General features: G+C 42.0%; 1 protein-coding gene across 1 annotated transcript in view; it reads right to left on the bottom strand.

Annotated features, from left to right (window-relative positions):
* Positions 1–15328, bottom strand: part of mamdc2a (MAM domain containing 2a) — a 132216-nt gene that overhangs the window by 37358 nt on the left and 79530 nt on the right. Inside the window, exons 8-9 of the mRNA XM_060841762.1 lie at positions 13588–13734; positions 112–374 (exon numbers count right to left, since the gene is read on the bottom strand). Coding sequence (XP_060697745.1) covers positions 112–374; positions 13588–13734 — 410 coding nt within the window. The remainder of the gene's footprint in view (positions 1–111; positions 375–13587; positions 13735–15328) is intronic.

Consider the following 15328-nt stretch of genomic DNA (forward strand, 5'->3'; position numbering starts at 1 on the left):
CATACCCTGCACTTGTACAGACACATTGTCCAGTAGAAAGTACTGGACAGGGTTTATAGGAGTACAAACCCTGATTAATCTTTCTCCATTTCCCTGGAGAACAATAAGTACCTTACTGGCCTCCTGCCTTCGATAGTTAACCTCTGCTTGAATCCACATTCCAGTGGGCGATTTGGGAATCGACCAAATCTTTTCTTGAACACGGTCTTCTTCATCGTAGATGTAGACTGCGAGGGCATCCTCTGTGACAAAGTGATTCAGGGCGTAAAAGAAACGCAAACAATACTGGAGATTGGCGTGCAAAAGTGGACCAGCCAGATGAGCCACGTACTCCTGATGGTAACCGAGCCTTGTGTTGGAAATCAGAAAGCCACCTGCGAAAGGTAAGGCAGTATCCGTAACTGAATTAAGACAGGAAATGCAAATAGATACCTATCCCAAAAATAATTGGAAGTCACGGCCTGGAGATTGCCAGAAACGTGAATGCAATGCATACTATACAGATTCACACAGAATTCACAGAGCAGAAGCAGGCCATTCGGCCCAACCTGACCATGATGATGTTGATGTTTCTCATGAGCTTCCTCTCAACTCTTTCCATCCCATCAACATGCAACAAAAGTTTATAGTTCCCCATCAGTGGGTTTGCATGAGGTGAGGTGTGAAAATCACCCAGGGGCCTTGTGCACAATTTTACCATGGGGTGACTCGCCTAACCCAATGGAAGCTCTTATGCAAGTTAGTGGTCACTTGCAAGCCATTTTTGCTCAGCTGAAAGTTTTCAGCGAGCAGGAGGAGTTTGAGGGGTGGGTAGGATGATAGTCTAATGTGGGGGTGGGGATGGGATAGTGTGGCATCGGTGCCTCCATTACTCAGTGCCTCCATTACTGCCCATCCCAGTTGTCACAATCACCAAAACCCTTTCTTGCCACAACTCAGGCTTCTCTTCCTGTCTCCACTGCGGAACACTCCCATGTACCTCCACTCTGCATTCGTAGACCTTGACTGTTTACTGGTCCCACCAGGACTGCTGAATCTACAGAGAGCTGTTGCACAATCAAATTAGCCGCCAGGTCATGAAGGTGGGATTTTCTCCCAAAAGAGTAACAGAGACATAGCCTCCAGGAAACACTACAGTTCGATGGATACTGGGTTGCTGGCAGTGCTAGCATGTACTCTTCACCTAGTCTTTGGGTGGGTGCGAGAGACACACCTGAAAACCCCCTACCTGAAACTTTTGACTCACGTCCTCCTTTTCTTTCTCCTGAGTTTATCTAGTTTCCTCTGAAATGCATCTATTCTATTCACCTTAGCCACTTCTTGTAGCAGACAATTCCACATTCTCACCACTCCCTGAATAAAAAAGTTGTTCCGACAGGCTTTACTCAGGAGTTAAAATAATTGTTCAAATTTGATCAAGCCAGGATGACAGTGATGTGGAGAGATGAACTTCATAACATTATTCCAAGCAAGTGATTTGATAAAATTGCTCCCATCAACAAAGGCAAGTCTGGAAATGATAGTAAATGTGTTGTAAAAATAGAAACATTAACTTGGCCACGTTCACACACTGGAGAGTGTTTAATTTTCTACGTGCGTATCAATTACCTGAATAGGCTTTAGTTTGAGTGGCTGCTGTTTGGGGAACTCTGTGAGCGTTGCGAACCATCAAAGCCACCAATCCAGTGTCAGGGCGGGTAGCATGGTGGGCGGCACGGTGGCACAGTGGTTAGCACCGCTGCCGCACTGCGCCAGAGACCCGGGTTCAGTTCCCGCCTCAGGCGACTGACTGTGTGGAGTTTGACATTCTCCCTGTGTCTGCGTGGGTTTCCTCCCACAGTCCAAAAATGTGCAGGTTAGGTGAATTGGCCATACTAAATTGTCCACAGTGTTAGATGAAGGGGTAAATGTAGGGGAATGGGTCTGGGTGGGTTGCACTTCGGCAGGTAGGTATGGACCTGTTGGGCCGAAGGGCCTGCTTCCACACTAAGTAATCGAATCTAAATCTAAATATCTCTCCCTTGAAGGTTTTTCACCAAGAATTTGTGACTTCTTATGAACTCCATTCAGCTTTGAAAATACCATCAGGGTTGAAATTGCATTGTCTAAGTTTAACCACGTGAGTTTAATTGATTTTAGTGAGTGAATGAATATGAACAACTTTAATTTAACAGACCAGGCAGAAATCTCATTGAGGCAGAAATGGGAACTGCAGATGCTGAAGATCATTGTCAAGATTAGAGAGGTGCTGGGAAAGCACAGCAGGTCAGGCGGCATCCGAGGAGCAGGAAAATCGACGTTTCGGGTATTCCTGATGAAGGGCTCTTGCCCAAAACGTCAGTTTTCCTGCTCCTCGGATGCTGCTTGACCTGCTGTGCTTTTCCAGCACCACTCTAATCTTGACAGAAATCTCATTGAATTGGGTACATATGAAATATGGGCAGGAGGGCCATGTGGCCCATTGAACCTGTTCCACCATTCAATGAGATTGTGGCTGATCTGGTTTTTGGTCTCAAATCTACTTTCTTACCTGTCCCCCCTAAATTTCAATTCCTTTGTAGATCAGTCATGTACCTATCACAGTCTTAAATACATTCAATATGTCAACATCCACCGTGTTTGAGGAACAAAACCACAAAGACTGATGAACTTCAAAGAACAAATACCACCTCCTTTCTGTTTTAATTTTAAACTGTGATCCCAATTCTAGACTCCCCACAAGAGGAAATACCCTCTTAGCAATTACCCTATCGTGCACCCTCAGAATCTTATAAATTTAATTCAAATTATAAGACCATAAGACATAGGAGCAGAAATTAGACCATTCGGCCCATCGAGTCTGCTCCACCATTCAATCATGGCTGATAAGTTTCTCAACCCCATTCTCCCACTTTCTCCCCATAACCCTTGATCCCCTTGATACTCAAGAACCTATCCATCTCAGTCTTAAATATACTCAGTGACCTGACCTCCACTTCCATGTCTCTTCTTCTGCACTCAAGTAAGTATACGCCCAATCTGTTCAACATTTCATCATATGACAGACTTCTCATCCCATGAATCAATCAAGTGGTCTGAACTGTCTCCACTGTAACTAGCTCCCTCTTTAGATACAGAGATCAGGCTGACACACCTCTCAGTGCTGACTTCAACAGAGTCAAGTCAGACAGAGCATGGGAGCAGTGGTGCACACAATTTCTCCAGTTCCCCAATGAACAGGTTAAATTTAAAAGTCCTCTGGTTGTTTTATCTTATCTCCCAGTCAATTTATCGTCTTTCCAAATGTTTGTGCACAGATGACGAATGATCTTTTTACAAACATTCATTTTCAACATTCTTCACATGTTTATTCAGCTTTGCCCTTTAAATATCTCCACATTCTGTGTAAATAGACTATTTGAGGGGCAATTATCGATATAAGATACTTTGGCATATTCTCAGAGTTAACCTCGGACTCATGTGTGTGCACAAGAATCCCAGTTGCCTGGCTAAGTTTCAATTTTATTGATACCCAAATCCTCACTTAATCCCAGCTGTCTCAGCAGGCTATATTCAGTAGAGATTGATAGTCTGGGTTTTAAAACTGACAGCCTCATGTTCACTAACTCAAACAGGCATGTTACCAGATAAAGTTCAGATCTCACAGGCACATCATCCTCTCTCTGTTTTAAACAGTGTAATAACAAATCTTCAGCAAACCACCAAGTGTAACATGGTGATGAATAGCATAAATGCCTTTAATCAATACCATGAACCAGCTGTCCATGCGTCTGGTGGAACTGGAGACAGCCAAACAGCTGCTTGAGAGAAATAAAATGCAAAGCTTTTGGGATAATGTGAGGGCTAGATGATTCTAAAAGGAGTTGACATGTCTTCAGTGGGCTGAGTGTCCTCCTCATACCATAATGACTCCACGGGCTGGATTGTACACTGCAGCGTGTGGAGACTTTCCTTAGTTCTAGTGTTCGAGGACAGCCCACCATCGCTCATCCAGCTCTTTCCAGTTTACTATTTCGGCCGAGGGGTTCCTTTTATAAGTCCCACCTCACAGGGTGGCTGGGGAGTTGGGGGCTGGCAGCTCTGAAGCACTTCAGGGATTGATGGCTATGCTTGGTATTGCAGGAGGCAGACATGAAGAGCAACTGTGACTGCTCTGAAACTCAAGGGGGCCTGAGATCTAACTGGGGCCAGGCTGGCTGGGAGGCTCTGGCAAAGTGCTGACGGGTATTTTCTACAGGGTAGTGGTGGGAGAAAGGAGCCAATGATGGATGTAAGGAGAGAAAGCCATGGGCTGTGGGGATAGCCTCCAAGTAATATCATCATAGGAAGCATGTCCCCACTATTTGCTATATAGCAGTCTGCAGGATCAAAATGGCCAAGCTCCAAGACTCTTAGTGCCCACTAAATTGCAACAGGGCAGAATGTGGTCCTTGATTATCGAGGAGAAAGTGAGGTCTGCAGATGCTGGAGATCAGAGCTGAAAATGTGTTGCTGGAAAAGCGCAGCAGGTCAGGCAGCATCCAAAGAACAGGAGATTTGACGTTTCGGGCATAAGCCCTTCCTGAAGAAGGGCTTATGCCCAAAATGTCGATTCTCCTGTTCCTTGGATGCTGCCTGACCTGCTGCGCTTTTCCAGCAACACATTTTCAGCTGTGGTCTTTGATTAGACAACTAACGCTCACTTAAGGGCCAAAAATGTCCCAAGTGGTTCCCTGACGTCTGTCCAGCCCTTCCGGTAATATGGACTGAATTTTGCAGATGAGCTGCAGTGAGGGTTAAAAGGCATGTGGTGATTCCCCTCCAGCAGGCAGTGATTGACTGGAGTGGAATTATGGTCTGTCAATGGGCCATCATCCCACTGACGAAGGCAGCCAACCATGCTCAGAGCTCACAGCCTGCTTAGGGATTACTGGTAGCTCACCATAACCAGCCAAACTCTGAGTTACAGTTGAGGCTGTAACTACCAGGTGAGGGCCCATCAATGGTGAGGTGCCCTTGATCAGCCCTTAGAGAGGAAACCAGATGCCAGGCAGGCTCCCAGTGATCGGTAGAAACTGTATGCGGAGCACTGGATGCACTTTCAATGGGTCAGGCACTGTTCCCGCACAGGGATCACCCTGTGGGTCATGGAGTACTCACCCCCCTCCCCTTGACACTGGGAACCTGTGAGGAATCTCCCCACAGGGTGGTGAACCTGACTGATTCTGGGAAAATGCCATCGGGGCGGGCAAGACGTCAAAGTCCTCTCCTTCCCTGCTATACTGCCAGGTGACTAGGAGGAGGAAGAGCGAATACTAATGGACTAGGAAACTTAACTCTGTGACTTTATGTGAAGCTAGAGGAGCACATGAAAGTGAAAGCAATAGAATGATATGTTGTCAGGGTGAGATGATGGGGGGTTAGCAAAGTACATAGAATAGCTATTGGAGCAGATGGGCTGATTCTGCCCTTCCCATTATATGTAAATCTCTCCTTAGCAATTTCAAAGAGTCTCTGTATTTAATTTGAATGTTATCCTATCTCATTTGAGGGTGTCTTGCAAATCCTCTGTGGAGAAGTCTGGTAGGTCCCAGACCACAGGCATCATTCCAACCAGTCGCTAAATAAAATCATACAAGATTGATTTGCCTGCTGACAATTTCCTCTCAACCATAACTGGGATTTGTGTTGTGGATTTAATGCTATCATAAGGTGCTTCACAGGAATGTTACCAAGCAAAGTTTGTGGGCGGCACGGTGGCACAGTGGTTAGCACTGCTGCCTCACAGCGCCTGAAGACCCGGGTTCAATTCCCGACTCAGGCGACTGACTGTGTGGAGTTTGCACGTTCTCCCCGTGTCTGCGTGGGTTTCCTCCGGGTGCTCCGGTTTCCTCCCACAGTCCAAAGATGTGCGGGTCAGGTGAATTGGCCATGCTAAATTGCCCGTAGTGTTAGGTAAGGGGTAATGTAGGGGTATGGGTGGGTTTCGCTTCGGCGGGTCGGTGTGGACTTGTTGGGCCGAAGGGCCTGTTTCCACACTGTAAGTCTAATCTAAAAAAAAAGTTTGACACTGAGCAATGTGTGGAGCTTTGGGAGAATGGCCAAAGGCTTGATCAGATAGTTTTAAGGAGCGTCTTCAAGAAGGAAAGCAGGGGAGGAACAGTTAGGGTGAGGAAAGGAAATCCAGAGCTTAGATTCCATGCATCCAATGCCAAGGCTGGAATCAGGAAATCCAGAAATGCACAAGAGATCAGAATTAAAGTAATATGGAGGTAGTAGAGAGTGGTAGAGTTTCAGGTGATTTCTGAGCTCAGGAGACTCTAACCCAAACTCTAACCATAACCCTTTGACAACGAGGATGTAAAGTTTAAATCCAAGACATTGCTGCAGCCTATATAGGTTGCCAAGCATATGGATGATGAGTGTTTAGGATGAGCATAAGCTTACAGAGGATTGAAAGGGGAAGGCCAGCTAAGGCTATTAGAATAGTTGAGGATATGTGTAGAACTCACAGAGGTTTGGGTAAAGATCAAAAATCTGTCAATGTTGAAAACCGACAATTTGGAAGTTTGGCCAGGATTTTTATGCTCAAATCTCAAGTGCAATTTAAATTCATAACTTTCTGACTCAGAGGTGAGAAAACTATCCAGTACCACCGCTAACAATTCCAACAGCTTTCAAATGAGTCAGTAATAATTAAGGCTGTAGTTTGAAAAGCAGCATGATGGTGAAACTGTATCCTCACCCACTCCCTCAGGGTCTCTCTTGACTTAGGAGCACCCCCTCCATCACTCCAATCTCCCCCATATGCAAAGTTGCAGATCACTGATATTTTGTGCAATTTTCAATTCTTCTGTTTATTTATGTGAATGTGCTTGTTAGATAAAATAAAATGTGGAAGTTGCCGGAAGAAAAAGTCTGTATGCATGGAGTATATTGTCCGAAACATAGCAGTATGGAAGTTGGTTTGTTCGCTGAGCTGGAAGGTTAATTTCTAGATGTTTCATCACCCTACTAGGTAACATCTTCAGTGGGCCTCAGGTGAAGCCTACATCCAGAACCTCACCTTGAACTACAAATCATTTCAAAATCCACATAGCAGTATGTTCAACATGAGAATTTAATTGAAGTGAAGCTTAATATGTCTGCTCAAAGGATATGTGCCTCATGGTAGAGTTCTTATGACTATAGTTAACTCGGACAGGAATTTTACATGATTGTACTTCAATCCACTTTAATACAAAAAGAAAGGAAAAAATCGCATGAATTATCATGTACCTTTTAAGTATTCATGTTCCCAACAATAAATATTACATTATCTTAGCAATTTGTTGTTCCCAAAAGTACCGATGCATTGCACACATCGTCCATAAATCATACTGGTCTCTTAATGCAGTTGGGGGACAGTTTCCAGAGCTGAGTGTATGTGTCTGCCATTGAGGGGGTGTATCTGGTGGTTCACTTCCTCCACATACCATTGAGGTGACAACTGCTCCACACCAGTCCCACGTTGCTACTTAGGATAGTTTTTGTTGACATTGTTGAATGATTGTACTCTAACTGGCTCTCCAATATTCAACTCTGACAACGATAGCTTTGTAATCTTGCTGAAATGAAAATGAGCTTTTGGCTATTTCGCCATCATGTTTGCACTCACACCGATTTCTTCTTCTGGCTTCCAGAACTGTTTTTGCAATTGGAATAGTACTTTGTGTGGGGTGCAACATTAGTTTTTGTACTGGATTACTTTCCATGCCTTCACGGCTGTGTTTTTCCACATGAGGGTTGCCTTGAGTGCATCTGTATTGGATTTGCTCCATTTCTTTATGATTCATTTGGTGATTTTCATTGCTGCCTCAGCCTTTCCAGTTGACTGGAGATAACGTAGAGATGACGTATGGTGTTGAATTTCCCAATCTTTCATGAAGTGACTGATGAATCAACTCATGGATTAACAGCCACTGTCCTTCATAACAGTGTTGGCAATGCCATAATGACTGATGTGTCCTTCGTAATCGCAGTGGGAATCACTGAAGTCAACTAGTCCACTCCTCAGTAATCAGAATACAGAGAAACCATGATTATGTGAATGACACGGGCGGGGAGTATTTTGTTCGGCTAATTGAATGTTCGGGATAATCGAATGTTTGGATAACACAGTTTAGCCAAGCATTAGGACCTTGCCATGTTGTTCAGATAATCCGAAATTCAGATAATCAACGTTCGGATAATCGAGGTTCTTCTGTAGTGGTCTACTGTAACAAGATAGTCACTTCCTGCAAGTATGAATAAAACTACTTCCAGCTTCATCCATAGTCTGTCTGCGATGTCGTGTATCATCTGGCATGCTTAGCTTAGTGCCCATTACAAGTCGCACAATGGCTGATCTGGTCCTAAGTTTCCATGCTCATGTTGGTCAGTGGAGGACGTTGTCTGTCTTCCTCCGGCTTGATTCAATTCATTGTCTTGTGAGGATATGATTTAGCATCTCTCCTCTCAACTCCTTCAGGATAATTACTCTATTTCCTTTGTACAACATGCCACCATAGGCTGTCATTCCAATTCTATCTGCCCAAGATGCTTTTATAGCAATGGGAATGCCCTTGATGCCATCTGGCAATCCTTTTATCACTACTTCTTGCAGCAGTTGGAGATTTGCATCTTGTTGGATAGTTGTTACTTTCAGTGTTTGTGCTGATTGATGACTTCCAGAGCATAATGAGCTGCTGCTTCACACTAGAGGAATTTTACATTCTTTGGTAGCATTGTCCACTTCGCTCACTGGGACAGCTATTCTTGACAGCATGTCTACAACATGCATCTACTTCCTTTGCTTGTACATCCAGATGATATCTCTGTAAATGGAGTAACATCATTTTCTCATTATGTTCTTCTATTTGTTTTAGTGCTCTGCTTGCAAATGGATCCAGCTGTCCTTGCTGCTATAGGGCTATTCCAAGTCCCTAGACCATAAGTTTCAGGAGAAATAGGCCATTCAGCTGATTGAGTCTGCTCCACCATTCGTTAAGATTGTGACTGATCTTATAATTCTCAACTCCACTTTCTTACCTTTTGCCGATCTCTCACAATTCCCTCACTGATAAACAAATTCGTCTGTGTCTCTTGGCTTTGAAAATAGTTAATAATTTGGGGTGGCATGGTGGCTCAGTGGTTAACACTACTGCCTCACAACGCCAGGGACTTGGGTTCGATTCCAGCTTTGGGCAACTGTCTGTGTGGAGTTTTCACATTCTCCCAGTGTCTGCATGGGTTTCCTCCCACAGTCCAAGATGTGCGGGTCAGGTGAATTGTCACGCTAAATTGTCCATGATGTTAGATGCATTACTCAGAGGGAAATGGGTCTGGGTGGGTTACTCTTGAGAGGGTCAGTGTGGACTTGTTGGGTCGAAGGGCCTGTTTCCACATTGTAGCAAAGCTAATCTAACTTCAACAAACCTCTAAAAGAAATGTTTGTCTTTTAAACTTGTTGTTTTTCTGACCTATGGTTATACTGTGTATAGCTGCAATGTAAATGTTTTCTTCATTTCTCCATTCTGGATCTAAGGATTGGACCCAGGTACTCTGTACCTAAGATGATGCTGTGTATTGGTGACATTGTTACACTGCTTGTATAACTGAAGGAGCTGTACCTAGATACCTTTATACCTAAGATGGTACTGTAAGTGGTGACTTCTAAACTTTTCACAGTACTCATTTGAAGACACGTAACAATAAAGCTGATTCAATTCAGAATTCCATAGATTGACTCAGAAAAGAAATCCTCCTCATATCTGTCTTAAATGTGTGATCCCTTATTATTAGATTATGCCCTCTGGTCCTAGACTCTCCAAGAAGGAGAAACATCATCTCTGCAACCACCTTATCAACCCACCCAAGAATCTTACATGTTTCAGTAAAGTCTCCTCTCCCTTAGTTTCTAAGTCCTGGCTCACTGGCACCACACTGCAGAAAGACTTCGTTATTTACACCCTAGTGTTTCAGCATTGTCACTAGTTGCTTAATTTTAGTAAACATTGCTTCTTGTTCTGTGCCCAATATCACCGCATGTCTTGGCCAGGAATTGGCATATGATTCTTGACTTTGGGCATCTTTAATTGTATATTTTTTCTTGTTTAAATTGTTTCCAGGAAGATCACAAATTATCTTGTGCTGTCTGCACTGATGCTTTTCTGGAGCAGTGGATACGCCCAACTGCATATGCAACTATTTGTATCACCTAAAGCATGTTGAGAATGTAGTTAGACAACTGTTACTTTTATCTAACTTCACTTTGCAGGAATCATCCATTGCATCTTAGGCTGGTGAAAATTTTTGTCTTTGCAAATCATGGTGAAATTTCTTAGATGGTTGGCATGAGGTAGTGGGATCTCTTCAAAACTTGCCTAGATTCGTTGGGTCAGTGCAGAGCATCAAATGTTCAGGTTGGTTCATAGCCATTAAACCACCCTGAAGCCATTATCACTTTCTTCATTACGCTGTACTTTTCCAAATCTTTTGTTTGGTCTTTTATGCTTTCCTATGCAGCTGCTGAATTGATCTTGGATTTCCATCTACTTTGAGATGATATTCTCCTGAAAGACATCCTAATCCTGTGAATGCAGCTTTGCACTTGTCGAGAATGTGCTCCATGTTCAGTTTGTGCTGGAACAGGCTGTAAATCTCTTTTGGCATGTTGAAGGTAACCAGTCCAAGGAGTGGACTTGCTCCAAGTGAAGTAAGTGTCATTTGCTTGTTGACTATGATCTGGAACTCCACATTCTTGTTTTCATTATTGCAATGAGCTCACAGAGTAATCTTCCCAGCCTTTCCAAGTGTTAATTAATATATGATGGCAAGAATAGTGCCATCATATATTAACTAACACTTGGAAAGGCTGGGAAGGATCAGGGATAATTGGAAGAAGATTATGTTTGACTAATTTAATTCATCTTTTTGAAAAAGTGACTAAATATATTGATGAGGCTGGTGCAGTTGATGTGATTTACATGGACCTCAGTAAGGCCTTTGACAAGGTCCCTTTTGGACGGCAGATCTAAAAGATAAGAGCCTATGGGATCCAAGGTAAGTTGGAAAACCGGATCTATAATTAGCTTACAAATCAGAGGCAAAGAGGGGTAGAGCGATTTACTTGTGATAGGACGCCTGTGTCCAGCAGAGTACCTTGCTGTTTGTTATTCACATTAATGACTTGAATGCAACTGTAGAAGGCATTATTAGTATGTTAGCTTGTGGCGTGAAAATTAGTGGCATTGTTAATAGTGAGGAGGATGGTCTCAGGTTATAGATCTGATATCGATCAGATGACAATTTGATCAGAGTAATGGCAGATGTAATTTAATATCAATAAGTGTAAGTGATATATTTTGGGACATCTAATAAGGAAAGATTTACAGAGTGAATGGTAGGTCTCTAGGGAGTACTGAAGAACAAAAGGTTTTGGTGTACAAGTCCACAGACCTGTGAAAGTGACAGCACACATAGAGAGGGTCGTGAAAAAGACATTGGGGTTGCTTGCCTTCATTAGCCAGGGCACAGAGTACAGGAGCAGGGAAGTCTTGTTAAAACTGTAGTTAGGCCACAGATGGAATACTGTGTGCAGTTCTAGTGGCTACACTATGGGAAGGATATGATTGCATTGGAGAAGTTGCAGAGGAGATTTACCAGCATGTTGCGTGGTTTGGAACATCTCAGTTGTGAGAAAAGACTGGATAGGCTGGGTTTGTTTTCACCGAAGCACAGGAGGCTGTGAGGAGATCTGATTGAGGTGGACAAAATTAAGTGAACACGGATTGGTCAGATTTTGAGGATCTTTTCCCCATTGCAGACATTTCTAAGACCAGAAGGCATAAGTTTAAAGTGACGAGTAGGTGATTTAGAAAGGATCTGAGAAAACTCTTTTCACTCAGAGGGTGGTAGAAATATGAGACGTGCTGCATGAGAGAGTGGTGGAGGCAGGTACTCTCACAACATTTCAGAAGCATCTTAAAACACCAGGGCATAGCAGGCTATGGAACAAGTGCAGATAAATGGGATTTGTGCCTGTTTGGTGCCTGTTATGGTGGGCTGAAGGGTCTGCTTCTATGTTGCATAATTCCATGATTCTATAGTTTGAACCTTACATTGGTGAGCTTCATTTTTGGATTGCTACGTCAAAACCAATTAGTACAGGTCTATGAAGGTCATGATGTTGCACCAGTGTCTAGATAACATTTTACATTGATCTGATGTTCTCTTTCAGCAGTCCTCATTCCAACCATCACAAATCATGTTTCATCTGTTAAACTAACGGAATTAACCCATTTTATCATTTTTGGTGATTCATTGGAATCTTCAGCCAATCTCTCCATCGGCCATCTGTTCCTGCCTGTTATGTTTCATTTTAACCATAGATTGTGTGTGATAAAGGTTTTTGCAGTGAGAACACTGCTCTCTCCCATGCTGTACATACCTTCTTCCCTTTTACATGAAATCTTCCACAGAATTTGCAATCTGCCTTTTGTGATTGTTCTGCCCTGTGTGCCTAGGTAACTATCAACATATTGCAAATCTGATCTGTTCTAGCATGGGAAACCGCTATCCCGAATTGGTCCTCTTTCAATACAGGTGCTTTCACCGTTAGATCCTTTATTCCTAATACAATCCCATCTCTAATTAGTTCATCCTTTAATTGTGAAAATTCACAGGTTTCTGAGTTAAGTTAATAATGTTACATATTGATCAATAGACCCTTTTCCACTTTAGCCCTAATTTTGAGTACCCATTATTCGTATATAATATTCACATGGGTCTCAAAGCATGCCTTCAGAGCTTTTAAAACTTCTTTTTCTTACTCAGAAATTTAGGGCAAGATATATTTTGAAACAGTTTCTTCCCAACAGTGATAAAATTGTAACAACTTATATCTGTCCTGGTTCTCTCAATAAATGCAATGCTATTGCACAATTCTGCCAGTGTTATGGAATAACTCCCAGTTTTGCCTCATGTTCCCCAGTAATTTGAACAAGAGTTGGCAGAGGAAAAGCTTCAGCTATTTTCTCTTAAGTAGCATTTCCCTCTGATCTTTAATTTGTCTTTACTGAAGGCAGCTCACGTTGAAGTGAAGGTTATCAAATCTGCCTAAGGGTGTGTGCCACTTGGTAGAGATCACATGACTGTGGCCAACTGGGACAGACATTTACACATGATGGTATTCCAATCCAAACAGAACAGTCATTTCAAAAACAAAAGTCTTGTAAATGTAGTTCCTGGAAATAGAAACTTGTGTGTCATTCCTTTTGCTTATTCTCAGAGGTATAAAATATACAGCAACTGAGAGAACAATGAGATAGAAAGAATATAATTTCTCTCTTAATTAGCATCTTTCACAAACGAGATATAAAACTGTATTTCAGTAAATGTATAGTCACCTTGCTTTATGAATGTATGCACAAAGTATGGTTTGCTGATTCTTTATAAAGATCATGTCTGTATCATACTGAACATCATACCTGTTCAATCATAATGACTGTATCCCTCTCTTGAATACAGAATGTGAACAATAGGAAGAACACCACATGATTTAACACACAGATACAGCTTAATAGTTACCGAGTCCACTTGTGTGATCTCCAAAATGGAACGCATTGGGTTTTCGAACCAGTCTCGTCCACTTTGTACCATCTTTGTGGTTTTGGGAATAATTGCACAAATCTTCATCGAAGTTGCAGTTTGCCACGGATGGGTCGAATAATATTTCTTCATTTCAACAAAGATAGAAAATGCTGTTACCAACAAATTGTATTGAATGTGGAAGATTATAAGAGCAATTCAGAATCATATGACGGGATGCACATCATTTTGATACTACTCAGATATAGTTCAACCCTTCAAGGAGACTGTATAAAATCTATTAATGCATTGAGTACTGCCCATGACAGTTAAAGCTGGAAATAACCATTGAGCAATCTGAACTCGTTTGGGTTTTATTGAGAGTGGAGAGTAGGGAGTTGATCGATATAGACCTATGACAATCTCCTTCCAGGTTGTTAGATGGGCCAATTTTAACCCTTATCCCCAACTCAATACAAATGGGGTAAAGGGGCTAAAATAATTCTGATGTTGTTTGTCTCACAACCTTAGAATCACATGTAGCAAAGTTACTAGAAGTTCTAAACACTCCTTGACAAAATGCAAAGTTCTTCAAATAGTTGATTCTCATGATTAACTCCACTCCTCATTGTGAAATAATTGCTCCAGGTCAGAGACAGATAATTTTCTTTTATTTTGATTACAAATTGAGCAAAAAATACAGGCTTTAGATAGAGAGAATTTATCAAAACAAATGGTTCCATGTTCTCACTGCCAAATAAGCCTAGCCATATGAACTTGTGCCAGATCCAAAACAGTCGCAATGATTAACGGATGAATATAGACCAATGTTAAAATAGAGAACTTTGCTAAGTTCAAAAAGAAACAGTTAGCTCAGACAGCAAAACTATAATTAGCAAATCAGCTTTAAGACGACCACAAGTTGATTCTGCACAAAGAGCATAAACCGTACAAAACACAACCTTCTTTCTTCCCATGACATTAACTAGTCCAGTTAATTGCAAGCTTGTGCATGTTTGTAACAGTGCACTTAAAATAGATTTTGAATGTAAGAAGACAGTCTCAATGAGGCAATTGGATAGCAAAGAATTCAATTAAAATGAGTAAGAATATTAAGTGCACTTAATGTTCACAATTTTGTTGCCAATAAAATTATTAGAGAAAAACAAATGTGAGTTGAGAATGATCTATTATTCACACCACAATAAAACCAATGATTGCCAAGTCTGGTCATAACGCACTTTGCAAAGTTTCATCTCACATCCCAATTTCCTAGCACCATGTTGCCATCAGTAACCTGTGTTTGCCCATTATCTATGCCTGTTACTCAGACAACTTTTATCTCTGCTTCAAAGTCTAATATTTATATAATAATCAAAAACAGTCAAAAAATCATTTAACACATTCATGAGGTTTTTCCTCTCTGTCTCTGACAGATTAGTGTTCAGTTGCTGGAACCACAGGATTGGCAATTCAAGGTTCAGCTTATATAATTCACTCACTACTTAGAAAGTGCCTTAGCTTAGAAGAATTTGCTTTTCACAGCAATGAAAAGGAAGTGCTGTATTCAGGAGAGTAATCGAAAGCTTGGTACATTTTAATGATGGGTCCATTTGAGGGCACAGCCAGACTTGGTGGCAGCAATAGAAGGAGAGCAATACTGAGTAACAAAACAAGTTAGAGAAGCTAAAGAGGTTTCTGAACAAAGTCTAGCAATAAGTGGAAGATAAATGCGAGCTCA

The sequence above is a fragment of the Hemiscyllium ocellatum genome, chromosome 2 (assembly GCF_020745735.1).
Source record: "Hemiscyllium ocellatum isolate sHemOce1 chromosome 2, sHemOce1.pat.X.cur, whole genome shotgun sequence".
NCBI lineage: Eukaryota > Metazoa > Chordata > Chondrichthyes > Orectolobiformes > Hemiscylliidae > Hemiscyllium > Hemiscyllium ocellatum.